The sequence below is a fragment of the Peromyscus eremicus genome, chromosome 8b, assembly GCF_949786415.1.
Source record: "Peromyscus eremicus chromosome 8b, PerEre_H2_v1, whole genome shotgun sequence".
Taxonomy (NCBI): domain Eukaryota; kingdom Metazoa; phylum Chordata; class Mammalia; order Rodentia; family Cricetidae; genus Peromyscus; species Peromyscus eremicus.
Window position 1 is genome coordinate 1,287,897 of NC_081424.1, and position 23,769 is coordinate 1,311,665.

At 36.1% G+C, this 23,769-nt stretch overlaps 1 protein-coding gene and 1 pseudogene across 2 annotated transcripts in view; both read right to left on the reverse strand.

Moving 5' to 3' along the window:
• Positions 1–23,769, reverse strand: part of Ascc3 (activating signal cointegrator 1 complex subunit 3) — a 342,822-nt gene that overhangs the window by 171,285 nt on the left and 147,768 nt on the right. For both annotated transcript variants that reach the window (XM_059272425.1, XM_059272426.1), the window contains exons 14-15: positions 4,914–5,048; positions 146–337 (exon numbers count right to left, since the gene is read on the reverse strand). In XM_059272425.1, coding sequence (XP_059128408.1) covers positions 146–337; positions 4,914–5,048 — 327 coding nt within the window. The remainder of the gene's footprint in view (positions 1–145; positions 338–4,913; positions 5,049–23,769) is intronic.
• Positions 6,800–7,589, reverse strand: LOC131918712 (keratin, type I cytoskeletal 18-like; annotated as a pseudogene).

Consider the following 23,769-nt stretch of genomic DNA (forward strand, 5'->3'; position numbering starts at 1 on the left):
GACTTTTACTGGAGAAATAATTCTGGCTAAAACAGCATTCACAGGCAATGAAACAGACAAATCACAATATTTTCTAAATAAATCAATTCAGAGGTTTGCTTTAACAGGCACATAAATCCATGTGCAAAGGGAGGTAAGCTCCTACCTTAATAATAACGGCATGCGCAGGAAGATTGACACCCCAGGCTAAGGTGGCTGTACAGACGAGGACTTTGATGTGCCCATTTGAAAACAAGTTTTCAACCAAACTCCTGTCTTGCCGAAGCATCCCTGCATGATGAATGCTAAAGCCCTCAGAGAATAATTCTCGCACTTGCTTATTTCTTGACTTTTGTACCTAAACATTAAAAACATAAAAAGGATAATTACTTAGCATTTAACAGCAATTGCTATTTGTCTGTCATGTTGAATCAAAGAAAGTAAACATTGTTTTGAAGTTTCTTAACTTGGTAATGTTGCCTTACACAAAACTCATTTTGTTATGTCTTACAAGTTGTCAAAACATGACACAATATCTTAAAGGGATGACACAAACATCTGACCTGGGTGTACCTTCTTGCAATCAATTAATATCTTGCACAGTTCTTCTTTTTTACACTTCCAAAAATACCTGACTAAAATTAAGCACATTTGTACCTCACCTCTTCAAGAGTAAATCCAGAGTTGTTGAAATCACTTGCTGACACAGCCGCACAGGTCAGCATTTCTGTATCTCTTCTGAAGAATGTCTCCTACATTTACACTTCCCATTCTAGACCTGCCATGTGGAGGATGTTACTGAGATGGTTTCTTATTCCTCTTAGTCTTCTACATGCAGTGAATGCAGAACCCCAACAGTGTTCACCTGCAGCTAAGTTCATGTGGATCTTTGGTGGAAGGTATTGACCACATCTCTCCACAACCTTACAACTACTTTGAATGGACTAAATTCCCTGTTGGCATCTGTTCTTTGGCCTGGTTTGAACTTCTGGGATCTGCATAAGTTTTACAACAAATTTCTTTATAAACTCACTGAAGAGACTCACTAAAGAAAAATTTCTATACAATTGAAGATGTTAGTGAAATACTTTTAAAAGTTGTCAATAATAAAGCCTTCTTTAAGGGTATTATATCATGTATTTATTTATTACTGTTTTGGAAAAAAAAATCTCATTATCAACAGTAGCTTGTTTTTGACTATTTTTTTCACACATATGAATATGGCAGGGAATCAGAGTTCAGGAGGCTGGGGTTCTGGTCCAGACCTTGCCAAACTGTCTGCATCTTGGGTCACTTAAAAAAAATTGTTTTTTTTTTTTTAAATTTCTAAGCAATCAACTAAAGTATCACTTTATAAATTCAATTTCAATTAGGTTGAGTGTAATAAATTAGTAAAGTGCACCATCTAGTGGCCAAAAAACTAAATGACAACCTGTACATTTTAAGAGTCCCAATAAAATAAACAGACACCTAACAAAAGACTATCTTCTTCATGTGTCAACAAGACACATTCTTATTTATCTTTGTGTAGTAGTTAGCCTGTGGAAAACATAGCACACTTTACGAGTAACTACATATTTATGTTTTGAATTTGCAATGTCTGCCAAAGGCCATGTTCAGAGTGCTTGGACACAATCTGTTGCCACTATGGAAGAGGTGGAGTCTTCTGCCTGGCTGGAGCCAGTCATTGTGGCTGGACCTTTTAAGATCAACAGCTTGGCCCCTTAGTTCAGGCCACCGGCTGAAGAATTTCTGCTATACACTCCTGTTGCCCTGAACTCTGTGATGCCTTTCCTAGTAAGATGGGCTACAACTCCTTGAAACTGAGCTGAAATATATCTTTCCTTCCACAGCTTATTTCTGTCAGGTATCTGGTCACAGAGATGCCAAGTAATAAATATGTTAGACTTGAATCACACTGCTTTCTTTTTAGAGCTGAGACAGTATTATTAAATTTCTTGAAGCATCTCTTATGAATAACAGATTAGAGTATTTGCTAAGAGATAAGGTTCCTTCAGAAGCCAAAATAAGAGACCTCTTGACCTGCTGCACTTCTCTAACATTCAAAGACATTTTTTTTTATTCAATATTTATGCTACTAAAGAGATAACATAACATTATGCATTTTGCTTTTCTGGAACAAATCTCAAGAATTAAAAAAAAACTGGGTTGAAAAGTAAATATTGTTTTTAATATCATTAAAACTGCCAATTTGCTTTTTAAAATTATGTAATGAAGTAATAGCTCTAACAGCAATATATGTGAGTACACTCCACCCTGTATCCTAAAATGCTGACCTCACATCTCTTGTTAAACTCTGCCTTTCCTATGGGTAAAGTGGGTTGTTCATTGTCACTTTTAAGTTTCTCTGGCTTCTTTTTTAAAGCAATACTTTAATTGGCAAATATTCCCAGTATATAGTACGGGGTTATATAAGACCTTTCCTTGAAGTACACTTCGAGCATATTCTACCCCCACAGCCCTTGTGTTCCTATTTCTCCTGCAATCATCCCATCCCATCGGAGTCCCATGTGACCCTACAGTTTCGTTTCTACTTTCACGCCCTATATACATTGATGATTTTCTGTCTTATATAAAACTTAAGGTACGAGACTGAGAGAAAACATGTTATCTGTCTGGAACTGACTTGAGTCACCAAAAATGTGAGGATATCCAGGTACATTCATTTTCCTACATATGATGGAACTTCATTCTACTTTACGGTTTGTTATACCAAACTCAAAGATGCATCCAGATGCTAACTTAAGTAAATATCACAGGCATCTCAAAGACGGCAAAGATATCCATGATTTACAAGGATTCTTACAAATTGATGACTAATAAATAACTCGAAAAATACAAACTGCAAAATAGATGCTATGTAACAGGGTATTTTATGAAGAGATAAAAATGAGTAACTTGTGTAGCTCAAAACTGAAAAGACGATGATCTGACGTTTAAAACAAATGGCATTAGGTGATTTGAGTTAGAATTTAAAACTTTAAAAGACAATGGTGAAGTCTACATTGTGGCCATAATGACAAATATCCTCGACTAAGGCAGTACTTGTGAAATAGTATATTCACCAAGACAGTACATGTGAAAAGTGCCTAAGGAAGTATATGTAAAATATGTTCACTAAGGCAATACATGTGAGAAATGTTCACTAAATGTAATGGCTTGGTCGTCAACATGACTATATCTGGAATTAATTAAAACCCAGGCTGCTGGGTACACTTATGAGGAATTTTTTTTTCCTGAATTAAATCATTTGCAGTGGGAAGACCCACTTCTAATTCACACCTTTGAGGTAGGAAGACATACTTTAATCTAGACCATACCTTCAGCTGACAGTCTACAGAAAGAACATGGAAGAAGGAAGCTGCCTCTTTTTTTGCGGCTTATCCTGACAAGTAAGTCCATTCCTTCATTGGCATTAAAGCCTCCTTCTTTGGAGACATCCAGCCTCATGGGCTGAACAACTACCCAATTCTTGGGCTTTCCGTTGGAGACAGCCATTGTTGGATTAGCTGGCCAGCCTGTAATCCATTCCAATAAACACCCTTCCTACAGAGATTCATTCTATCAGTTCTGTAAGCCATTCTAATAAATCCTCTTTCTTTCTTTCTTTCTTTCTTTCTTTCTTTCTTTCTTTCTTTCTTTCTTTCTTTCTTTCTTTCTTTCTTTCTTCTTTCCTTCCTTCCTCTTTCTTTCTTTCTTTCTTTCTTTCTTTCTTTCTTTCTTTCTTTCTTTCTTTCTTTCTTTCTCTCTCTCTCTCTTTCTCTCTCCCTCTCTCTCTCTCTCATACACACACACACACACACACACACACACATTTTCAATCTATCAGTTCTGTTCTTCTAGAGAACTCTAAGGCATGTAAAAGTGCACAGCATCAGGTCTGTGAGCTTACAGCCATTAAGCAAACAGTCCGTTAAATGTCACAAATACATTTGGAAGTAATCACTTTATACCAATAAAAAATTTATTTTTATAGGTTTAAGTTCAGGTCAGGACACATTGCTGTCTCTATTATAACTACCCAGTCTCCTGTACCACAAGCAAACAGCCGTAAGTAATAAAGTTATAGTACTGGCTGTGCTCTCAAAATTGAATCAGGGATATGTTTGACCACAAGGCCAGAGTTTGCCTAATCTTAATGAAAATTGTTAGTGAATTAATATATTTAAGTAAACTCCACTAAAAAAAAATCACAAGATACTGTTGCTATTCAAATTACATAGAACAGTGATTTTTAAACTGTAACGAGCACAAAATCACCCATGAATCAGGGTGATATGCATATTCTAATCTGGAAGCCCAAGGCTTTGTTTTCCTAACCAGGATGCAGGTGACTGAACAATTTGAAAGTCCTTTGCATATACAAGGAGTAGTAAAATACTGTTCTCAGGATACTTTTATATAATTAAATATTTGTTTAGTTAGGCTATGCTTGGCAATATTAACTTTAGAAGCTAAAACTGAGTAAGTTAAAAAATTCTAATTTATCAGTTTTAAAAATAAAAAACTCATTAGATGTTAACTTATTTTTTTAATGCAAATGCATTTTATATCCCAGCTGTATTTTAAAAGGTAGAAATAAACACTTCAGTTACATTCATGCATGAAAATGGTAAGTGGCTTTATCATTCATTCAGACCTTTTAGAAGATCAGTAAGTGAGACCCTGTCTAAAAAGCAAAAGTCTTTAGTTGAAGGGGATAAATAAGAACAAAGAACATGTATGAAAATATTCCAGTGAAACCCTTTACTTTATATGTTAACTTATAAAATATTTAAAAAGATTAAGTCACAAAAGTTAGTAAATATGTAAAATTAACTTCTTAGAATCTACAACTGTAGATCAGCCATCAAGACTTGTGCAGCAGGCACATCATGTGCATTGGTTCCTATGTTCAGGTCACTGGTACTCACCTGTTTTAATGCATGTCCATACTCTGGTCCTTGGGTAGGCAGAAAGTAGGAAATCTGGCCACTATTTTTTGCTCTTTCTATTAGAGACATGGCTGTCCTTACAGTGGCATTGCGAGCATGTACAAACACCATAACCTAAAAATGATGGAAAACAGGTTACTTAACATTTCAATTCTTTACATTAAAACTTAATACTAGCCCAGAAATCATCATATAGAAATGATTATTAAAGTTTCAAAAACAATCTACAATTTCTGAATTAGCCAACATTTTAAAAAAATACAGGGTAAAGGCAAAGCAAAATTTAACAATATGATTTATTCACTGTAGAACCATGAACTGATTTACATGATAATGAGTATATTTATGAAACTTGGAACATAGTTTGTACATTTCTCTCTTGAAAATACGACTCATGCTTTTATTCACATCACTATAAAATTGAGAAAAATCATCTGTCTATATGAAAAATTGATATGATTTGAATCATAGCTTCATCCCTCTTTATTTTTCCATTCTTTGTTTTTCATATAGGAATGTTTATGATTATATTCTGGAGTTATAACTTTTTTTTTTTCTTTTACAAGTGTGCATGACTGAGTTTTGCTCGGAAGTAGGAGAATTTGGACATGGACATTTGAGCAATGCTTGAATGGTCAAACATTTCAGATTATTACAGACAGAAAACATTTTGCATGGGGATGTGAATAAGGTCCTGGAGTATGAGTACTATAGCTTTATCTTAAACATTCCCCAAAGCCCTAAGAGTTAAAGGATCGTCTGCAGCATGGTACTACTGCATGGCCACTGCCATTGTGACAGGTGTCAATGGATTGTCACAGACCATACCCTCACAGGGGAAACCTGACTCTGGTCCTGTCTCTTTTCTTCTTGCTTCCCTGCCAATGTGAGGTGAGCACTTTGGATTTACCCATCCATTCCCCACCAAGACACTCTTCTACCTTCCCACAGCATCAGAAATAACCATTCCTACCAAACATAGACCAAAGACACATAAATAACCACACCTACCAAATATATACTAAAATCACAAACCAAAAATAAACACTTCCTCTTTTATATTTGATTACCTCAAATGCTTTTGTAATGGAAATAGAAGAGTAGCGGGAAACTAAGAGACTGTATGTGGTGGTGGTTAATATTGACACTGGAGAAAAATCTCCTAACAATCACTCATAAAATTGAAATGATAGAAATAATTTAATAAATAACAGTCTTTCATGGTACATAAAAAGAAAAGATCAATACACAATCTAGAGGGGGAAGAAAATCTTTCCCAGTGAGTTCAAAGAAAAGAAAACCAGCATTGTGAGTTAACATAAACCCATCAGTTGTTGAAAATATAAAGTCCATCTTCATCTGTGTATACATACAAAAATCAATATTTTATTTAACTAGTGTAGCCTCAAGATGACTATTCTTATGATCCAGCATTGTATAATATGACCACATTTTCATTCTCCATGATTTAGATGCTCTATTATGAAAAAGTAACAGAATGCAGAACATAATGAAACACAAAATATGACTTAAATCATTACATAATTTTGGTATGACTTATCAACTTATAACTTTTTACTGCAGCAAAGAGAAGTATTAGTCACAATTTAAAGTAACAATTTCTTTTTATTAATGAACCTATGTCTTGTTCAGTAAAATATACTCCTTTTTCTTATAAGCATTTTCTGTCTACAGGCTTCAACAGAAGTCATTATAAGGTTTTGGGTCTCTAGAAACCTACTTCATTTTATGGCTTGTTAATTTGGTTAATTAATTTATTATTACCATTATCATTATTATTTTATCTAGTGATCTTTCAACTTTTATTGGTCCCTTTGTCCCAGGGGGTACCTTCCTTTATAGCCTCAGTACCTCAAAACTATGGTGTTACTGGTCTGGGGCACCACTTTGCCATCTACAACCTTGCAGGTGGTTATTCTCTGGATAGTTTGCATGAACTTGCTGCAGGCCAGGACATTGAGACTCAAGTCTTTCCTTATCTTCCAGCAAGTAGCATTAGGTGGCAATCTCAGCCTCAAGCTTGACTTTGATATTCAGCAACGTTTTGTATTCCTGGGTCTGACACTGTCTTTCTGCCCAGGTTTGTGCCAGCTCTGACTAAAGGTGGAAAATGACCCCAGTGAGATGTGCCATCTGTGTGTTGTATCAGGCACGCACATCCCCAAGGCTGTTCTCCAAACTTTCCTTCTGACTTTTCATGAAGTCCAGGTTAATGTCCATGGGCTGGGAGTGTGGTCTCAGTGTCTGATTTCAGCAGACTAGATGGTAATAGCGACTGATTAGCTGGGATCAGTACTTGTCCAGTTCCTCATGGTTCTTCTGAGCCAGCTCCTCATACTGGGCCTAGATGTCTGCCATGATTTTGCTGATGTCCTGAGATTTGGGGGCATCCGCTTCCATGGTCAATCCGGAAATGGCAATCTGGGCTTCCAGTCCTTTGACTTCCTCTTCATGATTCTTCTTTATGAACAGCAGTTCCTCCTTGGGGGCTTCAGTATCATTCTCCAGCTGCAGCTTTGCCATGTTGGTATCATCAACTACCTTTTGGAGTCAATGAATGTTGCTCTCTACACACTGGTGCTCGGCAAATTCTGTCTCATATTTGACTCCAAAGTCATCAGCAAAAATTGGCATAATCAAGAACATTAATTTGTTCATAATTATTTTACAGATTTAATGGAGAAACACTTTTGAAAATATTTGGCAATGTAGATTGACTTGTCAAATTTTTATTTGAGATTCAGCTAAACGACATAAACAGTTGCTTTTTCTATTAACTAATGAAGAAGCATATTATATTTGAACTATGACTCACAATTTTATGCTACATCAACTTGGGCAAGTTTACTGGCAACAGTCTTTGTAATATGGGTAAGAGCAGTTGCTTTGCAAAGGGGCTGCAGAGACACAATAAGTATTAAGTAACAGGTTCTAAGCACTAGGAAGAAGCTTGGCATTCAAAATGTAGTATTACATACATACATGTGTAAGAAAATTTTTAGTATTTTATATAGGTTTTCATTAAATTCACCTCTACAGGTTCCACTCATTGGTACCAATGCAGATATCGCTCTTGGAGGCAACAGGAAATGAACCTCAATTCCAGTGTTTGAACATCTCTCCAGTGTGCATTCTCCTAAATGTAGCTCAGAGCTGTTCTCCTAGAGATGGTTTTCACATTCGGTCCCTGGTGAGTTTAGTTCTCTAAACACAAAAGTATGCATTCAAGCAAGACACTCTCTTTAAATTCAACTAAGAACTAATTGGAAAATTTGGAAGGCATGTACTAGGGACTGGAGAGATGGCTCAATAGTTGACCAAGTTTTTCTTCCCAGGATTAGTTCCTAGCACCCACTTCAGGCAACTGCCTATAACTCTCTAGCTCCAAAGGATCTGATACCTTCCTTGGACACATGGACGGACACACACGAAGACACACACACACACACCTTCAAAAGTAAAAGGCACATAATGGAACCCACTTATAAGTTAAAATTTTAAGACATGAAAGATAATACACTTTTATAAATAATTGCATTAAAAATCTTTGTCACTTAACATTATAGCAATGCTACAGATCTTTCCTGGGGCTATAGATATTTTTCAATTGTATTATATGAGCATACTATCTGAACTCTCTCTTCTCTTTTCAAGGCAATACTGGGTTAAATAAAAAGTTGAGTTTTGCAATGGGGAAAACACTGTAAAGGAATAAAGTGAAAAGAATAAAGTTATGGTCTCAGTTACAAAGCTTCCTGAAATCTGAATTGGCTTTACTTTCCAATTTCCAAATGCTGTCTGATAAACTCTATTATCAGATTCAATAACAAAATAGCATAATAATGTTCCATTAATAAATGTTTTGTGTTTGTTTTTTAAGCTCAGCGTTTTTTTTGGGGGGGAAGAAAAAAAAATATAAAAGAAGTAGACCAAATCCTAGCTTTATAAGAAAAGCTCAATTGACAGTCCATATGGTACCACTACAGGACACAAACTACTAACCCTATACCAGTTAAACAAGATAATAGTTTTAAAACATACTTTTAAATATTTTTATTAATTGAGAATTTCATACAATATTGTTTGATCACATTCATACTCTTCACGACTCTCCCCAGACTCATCCCACCTCCCCATCTGTCTGACCTCATATTCTTTCTTTAAAACCACATTTGTATTCTACAAATACTCTCTGGAGTAAGGCCTTCCCTGGAAGATGGTTGACAAAGCGGGGGTCACAAACTTAAAGAAGTTTATTTGTCTTCTCCCAGCAGCTATCAATTGCCAACAGATCTCTAGCTCCAGGGGCCCATCGTGTCCACCTCCCCAGCTCCAGGCACAGGTTTACTGTCTTGAGGTTGCAAAGGTCTTGTAAATATTGTCATAAATGCTCTGCAATTGTCTTGTTGTGTCTAGAAAGTTTAAAAATAAGTTTTTCTTGTAGAATTCATTCCTCCAACAAAGTCTTTTTCTGTAGCCCAAGACACAAAGACAAAATAAATCACAAAAGAAAAGCAAAACAAGAACATAACAAAGCAACTGAAATGGACTAGACAGATATAAATCTGTCTTCTTTAGAGACCAGAAGCACCAACCTTGGTAGGGACATCTCTGAGAACCTTTGAAAATTCTAAAAGTAAATTATAGAAGGAACTCTTCTGATGAAAAGGTACTGTTCAAAATTATATTTGTTTTTGGACAAAATGTTAAAAATTCAACAATCTCATGCCTCTCCATGTTTTGAAGATATTTATCAAATAATCAAATAATCATTTTAAAAGTTTTACTCCTTTCTAATAACCTATTTTAAAAATATTTAGGGGACTGGAGAGATGACTCAGCAGTTAAGAGCACTGGCTGCTCTTCCAGAGGACCCAGGTACTATTTCCGGCAACCACATGGCAGGTCACAACCATCTGTATCTCCGAACACCCTCTAATGGCCTCCACAGGTACCATGCATGCATGTGCACACACATACATACACACAGGGAAAACAATCATGCACATTAGATAAAAACAAATAAATCCTTAAAAAAAAAGCCTTATCTTGCAGAAAAGGTTAATTTCAACTTACATAAAAAGCAGAAGATGAGCTAGCCTAGATGATCCTATTGTACCAAGAAAAGACGTAAAGGATGAAAGATTTATGTGAACATGTCAAAAGGACAGATAAGTCAGCCTGAAGTGGCTCCTATTAGCAAAATATTGTCACTAGTTTTGTCCTGGCTAGCATTATGTCAACTTGACAGGAGCTAGAGTCATCCTAGTGAAATGAGCCTCAACTGAGAAAATGCTTCTGTAAGTTCGGCCTGCAGACAAACCTGTAGGACATTTTCTTAGTGATTGATGTGGAAGGGGCTAGACTATTGTCGGTAGGACTGTCCTGGGCTGGTGGTCTTGGGTTCTATAAGAAAGCAAGCTGAGCAAGTCGTGGGGAGCCAGTATGCAGCACCCGTCCATGGCCTCTGCATCTGTTCCTGTCCTGTTTGAGTTCCTGTCTTTCAATGGAATCATACAACAAATAAACCCATTCTTCTCCAAGGTGCTTTTTGTCATGGTGTTTTATTATAGCAGTAATAACCCTAACTAAGACAAGTTTAAAAATGATTTAAACACTTTGTTTTAAAACAAAGTTAGGGCCAGGCTGCGGCAGTGGTGCACGCCTCTAATCCCAGCACTTAGGAGCCAGAGCCAGATGAATCTCTGTGAGTTCGAGGCCAGCCTGGTCTACTGAGCGAGATCCAGAACAGGAACCAAAACTACACAGAGAAACCCTGTCTCAAAAAACCAAATAAATAAATAAATGAAAAAATAAAACAAAGTAAGACTCTGATTCCATGACGTTACAATTCGAGGAACTGGCAGAAAGCAGCTTTTTCTCATACATATTAGAATTAGAGGAGTTACAAGCAGGAAAAATCCTAAAGGCAGTTGGTGGAAACATAACTGGGGCACCTTATGTGCTAAGTCACAAAGTATTAATATATGCTCATTTGCTGGTCACAAAGGATAAAATGGTAACTTTACAAAGAAACCATTTAATAAACCATGCAATAAAAGCAATCAGCAGCAATATTGGAAAATTCTAGTAACATATGCTTCCAACATGAGAAACTAAGCTCAACCCAACATCAATTCTATGATATTTTCTCAAAATGCAAAATATGAATTTAATTACATGAAAGGTCAGATAAACCCATGTTAAGTCATCCTATAAAATATTATGTAATAAAAAATGTAAGTCATATATTAGCTAAATTTGCTCAGAGCCCACGTAGTCAAGGCTGGCATGGTGGATCACAGTTACAAACCTAATGCTAGGAGCCCTAGGCCTCACTGGCCATCGAGGTTAGTGTCTGTCTCCAAACAAGGTTGATGATATTTTTGTATTAGTTACTTTTGTATTGCTGTGATAAAGCACCATGACTAAGGAAACTTACAGAGGAAAGGGTTTATTTGGCCTTACAGTTTCAGAGGGATAGGAGTATATCACCATCATGGCAGGGAGCATGACAGCAGGCAGGTGGGCATGGCAATGGAGTAGCAACTGAGAGCTCACATCTTGATCCACAAACAGGAAGCAGAGAGTGCACTGGGGATGGCAGGAGGCTTCTGAAGTATTAAAGCCCACACTCATGACACATCTCCTCCAATAAGGCCACACCCCTACCTTTCCCAAGCAGTTCCACTAAATGGGAACCAGGTAACCAAATTTATGAGCCTATTAAGGGCTATTTTCAATCACACATCTGGAGAATGGCAACACACACACACACACACACACACACACACACACACACACACATCAAATAAAATACCAAAATAATATTGAAGAATTGTTCTAAATTTAAAAAAAAAATGAAAGTGACTCTACAAATACAATATATAATCTTGGACTGGAACAATGCTATCTTTCATACACATTATTATTGTCTATTATTAATATAGGCAAAAAATTCCCTCCACAGTTTACCAACATGCTAAATTCAGAAACATTAGGTTTGTATATCTTGATCAAGTAGAATTTGTACCAGAATGTAAGGTTGACCAACTTATGAAAGCCTACCAATGCAATATACAACATTAATAGAAGAAAGGAACAAACCCACAAGATTATCTAGGTCGGTATTACTTTAAACAAACAAATAAAAATAAAGCACTTGATAAAACCCAACATTCTTTCATGAAGAATTTTCCTAACTTACTGGCAAAACATGGTAAAAACAACACATGAAAAACACATAGCCATTATGAAAGGCTGAACATTTTCCTCTGAGATTGGGGGGTGTGTGTGTGTATACTTCCATTAAATGAATTCACCACATTATCTGGATATTTTAGTTAAAGGCATAATGCAAGAAAAGTACATAAATATTATCTTCCCCTCAGGAAAACTAACAGTTTTATTTAACAATATTGCAATATACATATACATACATAATCAAAAGAATAAAATTACTTATATATTTCTACAAAATGAACAACACAGGCAGAAATTAAGCAATGAATTCCATAGCACCCAAAATAATAAAATTTTTAGGAAGAAACAATCCAACATGGGAAAAATTTGCACATTGAAAACGATAAGAAACAACAAAAACTTGCTAAAATTGAAAAATACTTAAACAGAGACATCTCATGTCCACAGATATTTTAGACAAAAATTTTAAGGTAACAATACTACCCAAAGCAAACTATAAAGTCAATGTAATTCCTACTAAAATCCCAATAGTATTTTTGTTTTGTTTTGTAGAAAAAGAAAAACTCACTCTAAATTCACATGTAATTTCATTTTAAAAATAACAAAACATATAAACAAACAACAACAAATCTAAGTGTGGGGTTATCCTCTTTCTTGACCTTGAAATTTACTACGTAGTAATAGAAATCTTATGGCTACTGGCATAAATATAAAAATATAGATCAATAAGATAAGAATGAAAGCCAACAGAGTAAACTCTCACATCTATTGTGTGTATACATTTATGTGTGTATCTGTGTGCCTGTGTATCCATGAGCAGAGGCCAAAGGTCAACATTTGATGTCTGGCTCAGTTGTTTTCCCACCTTACAATAATAATAATAATAATAATAATAATAATAATAATAATAATAATAATGAAAAATTTAAGAGATAGGGTCTGTCACTGAACCTGCCAATCACTGTTCCAGCTAGTCTACCTGTCTCTGTACTCCCATTCCACAAGTGCTGGTGTTACATACAGTGCTGCTTTCTACAGCTTTTTACATGGGTTCTGGAGATCCAAACTCAGGTGCCTAGGCTTATGGGGTAAGCACTTTAACCACTGAGCCATTCCTCACACTCCCTGATTTTTATTTTTTAACAGATTATCATTCTCTTGAGAAAGGCAACTTTGCATAAACAGTGTTTTGTCCTTCAGTTAGCAACAAAAGAATGGGCTTTCCATATGTTGTATTTTCTACCAAAAATGAGTCCATACAGCATATGCTGGGCTTTTAAATTTGTGTGGGAATCTCTCTTTTCTATCCCAATTTGAATTGCCTTGTTATGTTTAATCATGTGTCATGAAACCTAGCCAAATCTACCACTTTATCTTTTCCCTGATGGGAAGATAATCTTTTTTCTGCATCACAAAAGAGATGGATAAAGACTAAATGCCAAACATCCTCTACAGTGATGGACCCACCAGCCATGGAAGACTGGCATGTACTACTAAGGCTCAATTTCCTCTGCTAATTCTCTATGTGTGTGAAACATTGGCCCATTCATAATGTGATGGCTATTCTTTGTTGTCAACTTGATTATATCTGAAATGAACTATAATCCAGAAATGGAAGGCACACTTGTTACATGGATCTTGAGGCAAGAAGACACATCTTTAATCTGGGCCACACCTACTGCTGGAAGCCTACATAAGAACAATAAAAAAGGAAGGGTTCCTTCTTCTTGGCCTGCTTGCCCTCACCTTGTGAGCACATCCATTCCTTCAGTGGCATTTTTGCCTACTTCTTTGGGATTCCAACATATACAGAAGACCTAGTCTCATGGGACTGAGCAGTTGCTTGATTCTTGGCCTTTCCATTCACAATTAGCTATTATTGGACTGAAGCCTATAAGTCATTCCAATAAATTTCCATAGACACGTGCATATGCACACACAGAGAGAGACAGACAGACACACACACACACACACACACACACACACACACACAGATATTCAATCTATAAGTTCTGTGACTATAGAGAACCCTGACTAATACACATAGCTTGATTGTGTTGCATTATACATATTGACTCTGATAAAAGATCAATGCACAGAAACAGTATTTCTGATCAAGATGGTGGGCACCTGTTGTTATTTGAATGTTTCCAAGAGGAATGAACAGCAGTCTCTTCATAAACAGTATTAAGAAAAACAAAGGCCACATGCAAAAATATTAAATTGTACTCTTGTCATCTACACAACATTCAAGATGGATCAAAGACCTAAATTTAAGAGCAATACCTATACAACTTATAGAGTAAAACAGAAAACAGAAGGAATTTTCTATGCCCTCAAATTTGATACTTGTTTCCTAAATATAATAAAAACAAGCAATACAACAAAAATAGAAAAGCTGGGCATTAAGTTAAAAACATCTGTGCATCAAAAAATAGCATCAAGTGAGTGAAATGGGAGCACACAGAATGGCAGAACATATTTGCAAATCATGTGTGTGGTAACAGTTATAAAACTCAACAAGATGAAAACTCAATTGGGCTTAAAGAAATTGAAAAAAAAAATTCTGGCAGAAAGGTATACAGTACAAATTGCCAATAAGGAACAAAAACATGATTTGGATCATTATTTCCTGGAGTTGGAGATGAGATCAAAACCCACTTCACAGCAACTGGAATAACCATACTTTTACAAAGAGACAGAAATAGGGCCATTAAGGATATGGAGAAGTTTTCAAGTCTGATTTGAACTGCACTTTTTTGTTTAACCATGTGTGTCATGAAAACTCAGACTGCTAGGGAAAATATAAACTGTCACATTTTTTTTTGTCAAAAACTTTTGCATTCCATGATACATTAAACAGAATATAATGAACTGCATTTCCTTCCAAGGTAAATAAGAAAAAGAACTAAAACTAAATATCCCAAAGGATATATTTATATGCAAATGTTCACAGAGCTTCCTCAAGAATGGCCAAGAGGTATAAACAACACTAGTATCCATCAAACATAAAAAGGTAAACAAGCCGGGCAGTGGTGGCGCACACCTTTAATCCCAGCACTCGGGAGGCAGAGCCAGGCGGATCTCTGTGAGTTTGAGGCCAGCCTGGGCTACCAAGTAAGTCCCAGGAAAGGCGCAAAGCTACACAGAGAAACCCTGTCTCGAAAAACCAAAAAAAAAAAAGAAAAGAAAAAAAAAGGTAAACAAAGCAGTGTCTGTATGCCACAAGTTATTATACATGCTAAAACATTGGGAAGCTTTAATAAACAAGACAGAAAAGGATAAATATTACGTTATTCCACGTATGTGCAGGAGTGTAGTAGAGACAGAAAGCAAAAGGTTCTCAGCACTTAAGAGAGCTACAATTCTGGAAAATGATCTCCTTTTAGAATTTCAATTTTCACCTACTATATGCATTATTATAGTTCACAGAAACAAACATGAATGTGCAGTAGAGACCAAAAAAGCATCAGTTCTAAAATTCCAAGTACTATGGGCCCATGGCTTTATGAAAGATGTCAAATTAACTAAAATTTGAAAACTAAGATTCCAACTAAAATAGCTTCTGATTTGTTGCCATCAGTAGAGGAAAATAAACAGAATAATGAAGACTTTCTTTCTTTCTTTTTTTTTTTTTTTTGGTTTTTTCGAGAGAGGGTTTCTCTGTAGCTTTGCGTCTTTCCTGGATCTCGCTCTGTAGACCAGGCTGGCCTCGAACTCACAGAGATACGCCTGCCTCTGCCTCCCGAGTGCTGGGATTAAAGGCGTGCGCCACCACCGCCTGGCTGCCTTTCTTATATAAAACAGTATCGCACAGAAAAAATATTTTTTTTTCTTTTTTTTTTGGAGCTGATGATCAAACCCAGGGCCACTGAGCTAAATCCCCAACCCCACAGAAAAAATATTTTACTAACCTCCAAAACAGCCATATTTCATCTGCTTTGTTACTAACAGCCCCCAATAGCAATATCTATTGTGTAAAACAAATTAAGCAAAACCAACTATCCCATTAATTATGCAAATGTAATTCATTAGAGAGCTAGATGATAACAATTTCATGTCTACAGATGCCACTGACCTTGGAAGCCCATTATATCTGAACACAATAAAAGATGTTCTGATTTCAGGAAAATAATGGAACAAAATATATTCCTAAGACCTCTTTGAATATGTTCCCCTTTGTTCTTAGATAATAGTCACTATGATTCTTGAACATTCAAACATAATTTTCTCAAATAATAAACTTATAGTGAATCTTTGCTGAAAAGTAAACCTCGTATTTTCACTGGGTGATGAGAAGATAAAATGATAGGCTTATACATTCTTAGTCAGGTTTATTGGTTTAATTACTACCAGGCTCCTATCAAGAGAAAAACAGTAACATTCCAAGGACTCTTAGATGGGCTTTTGACTATCTCTTTCAGTTTTTAGGTATTTTTATAAATATAAATGAAAAATATCCCATTTTTTCATAAATATTGTACTTTCAATTTACCTTCTTGACTAGGAAAAAAAAAGGCAAAAAAAGGAGAAAGAAACAAACAAGGAAAACATGCCCATGATATTTGCAAAAATACAACTGGGATAATTACAGATCATGTAAGAAAAAAGAGGAACTAGACATCAGCAGTTTTTCAATGTATCAAAAATCATATTTTCTAAGAAAAAAATTAGGGAGAAAAGTCCCATGTAGTATAGCCACAAGAAAAGAGAATACATATTTAGCAATAAACAAAACTAAGGAATTAGAAAGTCTATACAATGAAAACTTTCACACACTGAAGAAAACATCAGAAGATAGAAAGACCTCCCGTGCTCATGGAAAGACAGAATTAACACTGTGAATAATGCTGTAATGCTAGAGGTGCTCTACAAGCCACTGCAACCTTATCTCAATCCTTATGACATTCTTTCCACAATTAGAAACAAAAACAAAAAACCACCCTAAAGTTCACATGGAAATAGAAAAGACCCCAGTATATAAAAGAATCCTTAGTAGAAAGAACAATGCTAGTAGAATCACAATAGATGATCATATTATCCAGAAGAACACAGACATGTACACTGATGGAACATTATAGAGGATCCAGAACTAAAGTGCCAGTTACAGCCACCTAAACTTTGATAACACTGTCAGAAACATACACCAGAGAAGAAGTATTTCATTTAACAAGTGGTGGAGGGAAACTGAAGCTAGCCCAATATATATCATCTGTCCAAAAATCCATTCAAAATGGATGATATATAAGATGGATCTCAACTAAGACTCAAAACCATGAAACTGAGGGAGAAAAACAGGTAAAACACCAATACTGATAGGCAAAGAAAGGGTTTCCCTAAAGACGAATTGACAGGCTTCTTTCCATGGGTCTTTTCTTCATCTATTTTCAGTAGTGTAGGTTGAGTTGGTAACACCAAGGCAAAAGAAACAAAGTTGGCAGACGAACAGCAATGGCAGATTCACCAGAGTGGTAGGAACAGTGGAAGTGAGAAGATCTTGGTACAAAGTAGTAAGGTAGGCTGGCTGCATGACAGCTGGAAGTGAAGCAGCAGGAACAACAGAGGAGCGACCTCCACAGAAAAGAAGGTAGCAGAAGTAGAGAGACCAAAAACTGAGACTGAAAGAATAAAAGCCTATAAAGACTCAGAGAAAATAAATGGCAGGCCTTGCCTGCTGCTGTTCCAGTGAGAAGCCAAGTATTTAAGGCTAAAGGTCTCAAAGCCGGGGTCAAGAGCTACTTTCTGAGGCCTGCAAAGGGGCTTAATATTGGCCATCAAAGGATTGAACTTTAACACCAACCACCATTGGCTGAAAATTGCTGACTTGCTTGGGCTACACAAGAGCTATGTGGAAGTTTAAATGAGAATGTCTCCCATAAGCTCTGGCATTTGGATACTTGATTCCCTGTTGGTGGTGCTGTTTGAGGAGGCTTAAGAGGTGTGGCCTTGATAGAGAGAGTAGTTCTGGGGGTGTGAACTTTCTGGTTTCAATGCTCCAGCCACTCTCAGTTTGCTTTCTTAGATTCCTGCTTGTAGTTCAAGGTACAAGTCCTCAGCATCCTGCTCTGACCTGGTGCTGCTTGCTACCACACTTCCCCACCATTATGGACTTTTATCCCTCTGGAACCATAAACTCAAATCATTTTTTTATAAGTTGTCTTGGTCATGGTGTTTTGTCATACCAATAGAAGAGTAATGAATGCAAACTGCAACACTTAAAAAGCAAGGGTCCCAGCACTGGAGAGGACTCAGGAGGATTATAGCACTAGACAGCATCACTGCTACAGCTCCCAAATTCCCAATGTCGCTTTTGCTGCTGTCAACACAAAAATACCAACACCTGTCAATGGCTAGCCCTGGAAAAGCTTCTTTTTGATTTCTTAAACTTTCTTTTTTTGTGGAACAAAAGAATCCTAGTTAGCTGACTAATACATTTATCCATCATATCAAGAAAAATGGAAATAGATGTAGGGTTATGTTATTCTCCCAATAAGGAACAATACTTATAAAATTAAGTGTAATTTGTTCCCATCCATTTTTACTCAAAATGATACTGTGATTATAAAGGGTAAAAACTCTAGGTAAAGACAAAGAAACCCACAATAGTTAACTATGTTCAAATATTTAGCTACTTTTTATTTTGAATTTTGAGAAAAAAAGGATAATTATGTCATCGGGACACAAGATTTTATAACTTAGCCATAATACTAACATTGTATAATTTTATTCAGAGATCTCAATGGTAATGTAGTGAACAATGCTTATAGTAGTAAATTAACTTACTATCTATCTATCTATCTATCTATCTATCTATCTATCTATCTATCTACCTACCTACCTACCTACCTAAAAGCTGTTTAAGGACTAGATAGAAACAGCTAAAAATGGGATTTAGTGTAATTTTCTATGATATAAACAGGTAATAAATAATAGTCCAGAGAACTATCTGTGCCGCTATAAAAGCAGGAGAATTACAACAAGCAGCAAGTGTTGATTTAGTGCTGCTCAAGTCTATGCTGCAGCATCAATACAAGTAATTCAAACAGCATAAAACAAGAATGCATTCAGATAGCTTCATTTACACCAAAGTTAATAAATATATAAAATATATGATATAAATTAAATTTGATATAAGTAACTTTGTAGATTAACTAGATTAATACTAAAGTCATACTTTTACATCAATAAATTAGCAAATAACCTAATACATCTGATTTCTGAGGCAGAAATATTTTACTCACATCAATTAAATCTTTCAAAACCAAAATTTTGAAACAAATATAAGTAATTAAGCTAGCTTTCCTTTCATGTACTGCATCAGAAAACATACATTCATGCATTGTGAAGATGCACAGAAAGTATACATCTAAAGCACAGTGGTAAGTACTGTCTTAATGCAAGGGACTTTTAGTGTGAAATAGCCCGAGTGAGGATAATAGCAGTGACAGGGTGAAAGGCTGTACACAGTAAGAGGGTACAGCAACTTTATGAGCTGCACATTCTGTTCCTTAAAAGTAAAGATAGGCTTTGAAAGAGGGTGGCCTGGTTAGTTTCTTGTCAATTTGACACAAGTTAGATTTATCTGGGAAAAGGGACTTTACTGAGAAAATATCTTCATCAGATTGCCCTTAGGAAGTCTATTGGGTATTTCCTTGGTTAATCACTGATGTTGGCAGGCCCAGCCCACTGTGGATGGTGCTGACCCTGGGCATGTGGTCCTGAGTTCTCTAAGAAATCAGGCTAAGTCACACACAGGAGCAAGACAAGAAACAGAACTCCTCCATGGAGTGCATCAGCTCCTGCCTCCAGTTTCCTGCCTTGCTTGATTTCTGCTCTGACTTCCTTCAGTGATGGACTGCTACCTTGAAGTGTAAGATGAAATAAAGCTTTTCCTCTCCAAGTTATGTTCAGTTATGGCTTTTAATCTAGCAATAGAAATCTAATTAAGACAGAGGGGAATGGAGGGAAACTGATGAAAAAAACGAGAAAAAGATCTGAAAACCTGCCTTCCTAGGAGGAGATATGCTCATAGGATAAAAGAGATATTGTTGCACTGTGTCACAGGAAGTGGGTAAAACATAAGCTTTGAGCTCTACCTAGGTTTACACCAGTTTCATAAAACAAAATTTTTTGTTTTAGTTTTATTTTTCTTCCTAAACTTATACAGCACTTTTTTTGTTTGTTCTTTAAGTTTAAAACTTAAAACAGATACAAAGAAAAATAAGTGGCATAGCAACCCAGGAAGTGTATTTCGCAACGATTGACCAGTAAAATTGTGGTAGCCAAAGTGTAAAGAATTATCAATTGTCAGCTGCAGTGAAGCTGATAAAGAAAGGAATTTTGTCAACAATGCTTACAAATTTCTCAGGAAATCTTTATGAGAATTTCTCCAGTCACACACTATTATCAGCAAAAACGCTGTGGAGTATGTAAGTGTAGACCAAAACTGGGTTTGTAGCCTCGAAATTCCTAAACTTCTCTTTATGACAAACGGTTTCATAGTATTCAGAAATAACAGTTTAAAACTGGATTACAATTAAAAAAAAAAACCCTCAAATGTGGGCAGGGAGATGGCTTAGTGGATAAAGCATTTGCGTGAAGACCAGAATTCAGACCCTAAAACTCACATAAATGCCAGGTGGGCATGGTAGCCTGCCTGTAATTTCAGCCTTGGAAGGTGGAGCCTGGGGACCCCTGTAGCAAGGTGGCTACAGAGATAGGTACATAGGCAGGTTCTGGGTTTGACTGAGACTCTGCCTCTAAAGGAAAAAGATAAGAGAGCAATTGAGAAATAGTTCCCAACTGACCCCAGGCCTCCAAAGGCACACAGTGCATACACAAATACACCAACATTCATGCACACATTCAGGCACATCACACACACACACACATAAAATGAAACCAAAAAAGAAGAAAAAGCCTGCAATGACTAATACCCCAACCCAACATACACTTGTATATCTCTGAGTGTATCAGAAGATAACTGAATACAGCAGGAAGAGTGACATAAAGGGGAGTCATTTGTCTTTCTTTCATATCACTTATTTGCTTATCATGAGAAGGTATTGATCATCAGACAACCATACGATCAGCACTGAAGATAATCTAACACTAGTACTCCCCAGCCACAGGAAGCATTCTCTCTGAAAATGAGGACACTACACGGTTATTAAAGAAATTGCTGTATATAAAATTTCAAGATTACAATGGAGTACTCTTAAAAACTGTATTTTAGAAAAGTGAAAATCTCTTTTTAAAAGGGTTCAAAAGTTACTCCTCAAGGGCTTAATAAGTGGAAATAAAAGAACAAGATATTAACATAAACTAACTTGTGGTACACATGATAACTATCATAAAGGAGCTAAGTCAGATATCTTAAATTCAGAGAAATGAGATAATTTAACATTTCTGACAGAAAGGACTAGGTGAAATAATAGTCAAAGTAATGTACACAACGAAGCATTTCAAGTGGGATACTCGCACTGTTTTATTGTTTCACAGTACCTATTCTGAAGGAGCTTTGGTATGCAGAGAAACTAGAAGAGGGCCAGAATAGGAGCAGGAAAAAGGGCTGTGAAATGGCCTGTGCAGTTCGGGAATAAATAATGATTACTGGGATTGAGTGAGAACATGCAGGATGGGAAGGGAAGAAGAGAAATGGGAAGCTCTTAGAGATTCTTAGAAGATAAAACAGATAGGCACTGGTGAGAGATTAAGGTAGACAGAAAAGGATGACCTTTAGGTTTTGAGCCTATGGAATTAAATCTATAGTCCTGTTATTCACTGATCTAAGGAATAAGAAAATACCATAGAATTAGGAGGAAGATTATAAATTTGGTACAGATGACTTCCACTGAGATATCCAGGGGGAGATGCAACATATGGTCACATGACTCTAGAACTCAGAAAAGAGGTCTGTGTGGAAAACATAAATACATTGAGTTACTTTTAGTATGCCCATAACTGAGATTGGATGAAAGCTTAAAACAACAGAATTTGTTTTTATTGTATATGAATAAACCTGAGAACCAATGTTAAACAAGGATTCAGGAGGTAGCTCAGGTAGCTGTGCAAGAGGAGAGCCTAAGTTCTGACCTATGAAACACATGTAAAAAGTCAGGCATGGCTGTATACTCCTATATTCCCAGCTTCAGGTAGGCAGTAAAGGAAGACTAGCCATCTGTAACTCCAAGGAGTCAAAAAATACTGTGGAGAACAATTGAGAAAGACACTTGATGTCAACTTTTGTGGTCACAGGCATACAGCAAGAACACGCACAAAATACCCTTCAAAATCATTCCATTTGGACAGAAAATTCACCTAATTACTAGTCAATTTTAAGAGATGTTTTCAAAACTTGAAATAAAAACATGTGTAAACAATAAGGAAAAGAAGATAAGATACACATATAGTATAAATAAAGATTGGCATTTAGTTTTAACATGGCTGAAGTTCTTGGGTCCTCTTTAACCAAATCTTTTCTTCCATCAAATGGGAGGCAGATTTTCTTTTGAAAGTTTGATGTGAAAAGTTCACTTAAATATGTTATAATTGGAGAAAGTTCCTAATTTGTCTTACTATCAGTGTAACAAAGTTTGTATAAGAAGAAATTCTCAATAGAATTAAGGCATCGATTATTTTCCCATTCTGTAAGTTACACAGGAGGAGGGGAATTATTAACAGGAATGATAAAGCTGTACTTGCATTTGGTAACACAAAGAGAAGCTTACAAATGAGATGTCTCATTAGTTAGAGCAGATGGATCAAAATTAAAGGCTGAACCGCCAACTTTTAATTTCCCAGTAGCCAAGAAGAGCTTGAAGTCTTGCAGAGTAGGAATGTTGAAAATCAACAGGAAAGGGTTTTCTCCATCTGTCAGCACACATGCCTGAGTGGAACACAACTGCCTCCTACCGTTGTCAATGCTTTTAAAGCAAAGCTACACATAAAGTCTATTAAGTACATGAATGAACATGTTTAGATGACTGGGGTATTGAAACTCATAGAACAGCATGGACAGAGAGGATCAGCATGGCTTCTGAACATGAGACTTCTCTATTCTAATTTACTCCGAACAGGAAAAAATTTTTAAAAAAGTGTTAATTATTTAGCAGAAAAATCTCTTTGTTGCCTAAGAATCAACAATCTTTTCTTTAACTGACTCTATTTCAATCTTTTTAATACTGATCTGAAAAATAACTGTCCTAATAATAAAAATCAAAGTATAGAGAGAAACCAAACCAGGTAGAAATTCAGGATACCAGACAACCGCATAGAAAGGAAACAAATAAAGCCAGGTGTATTCACTGGAGGGTTGTTTTTTGTTGTTGTTGTTTTTGTTTTTGTCTGTTTGTTTGTTGCTTCTGTTTTAAGCTAAAAATGAGGGAGGCATGAGATACATCCAGGAAACTTCAATTCGTTATCTTTGGACAAGAAAAGATTGCTTTATATAATTATTACTCCTGAATACTAACTGATAAGTTATATACAAAGGAGAAAAATAAGATTGAAATTTAGATGTTTCCTTACTAACAAAGATAGGTATATCCACAGAATTTGTAGTTGGCTGTTCAATGATAACGTGCTCATGTGAAGTTAGATCTGTCAGAGT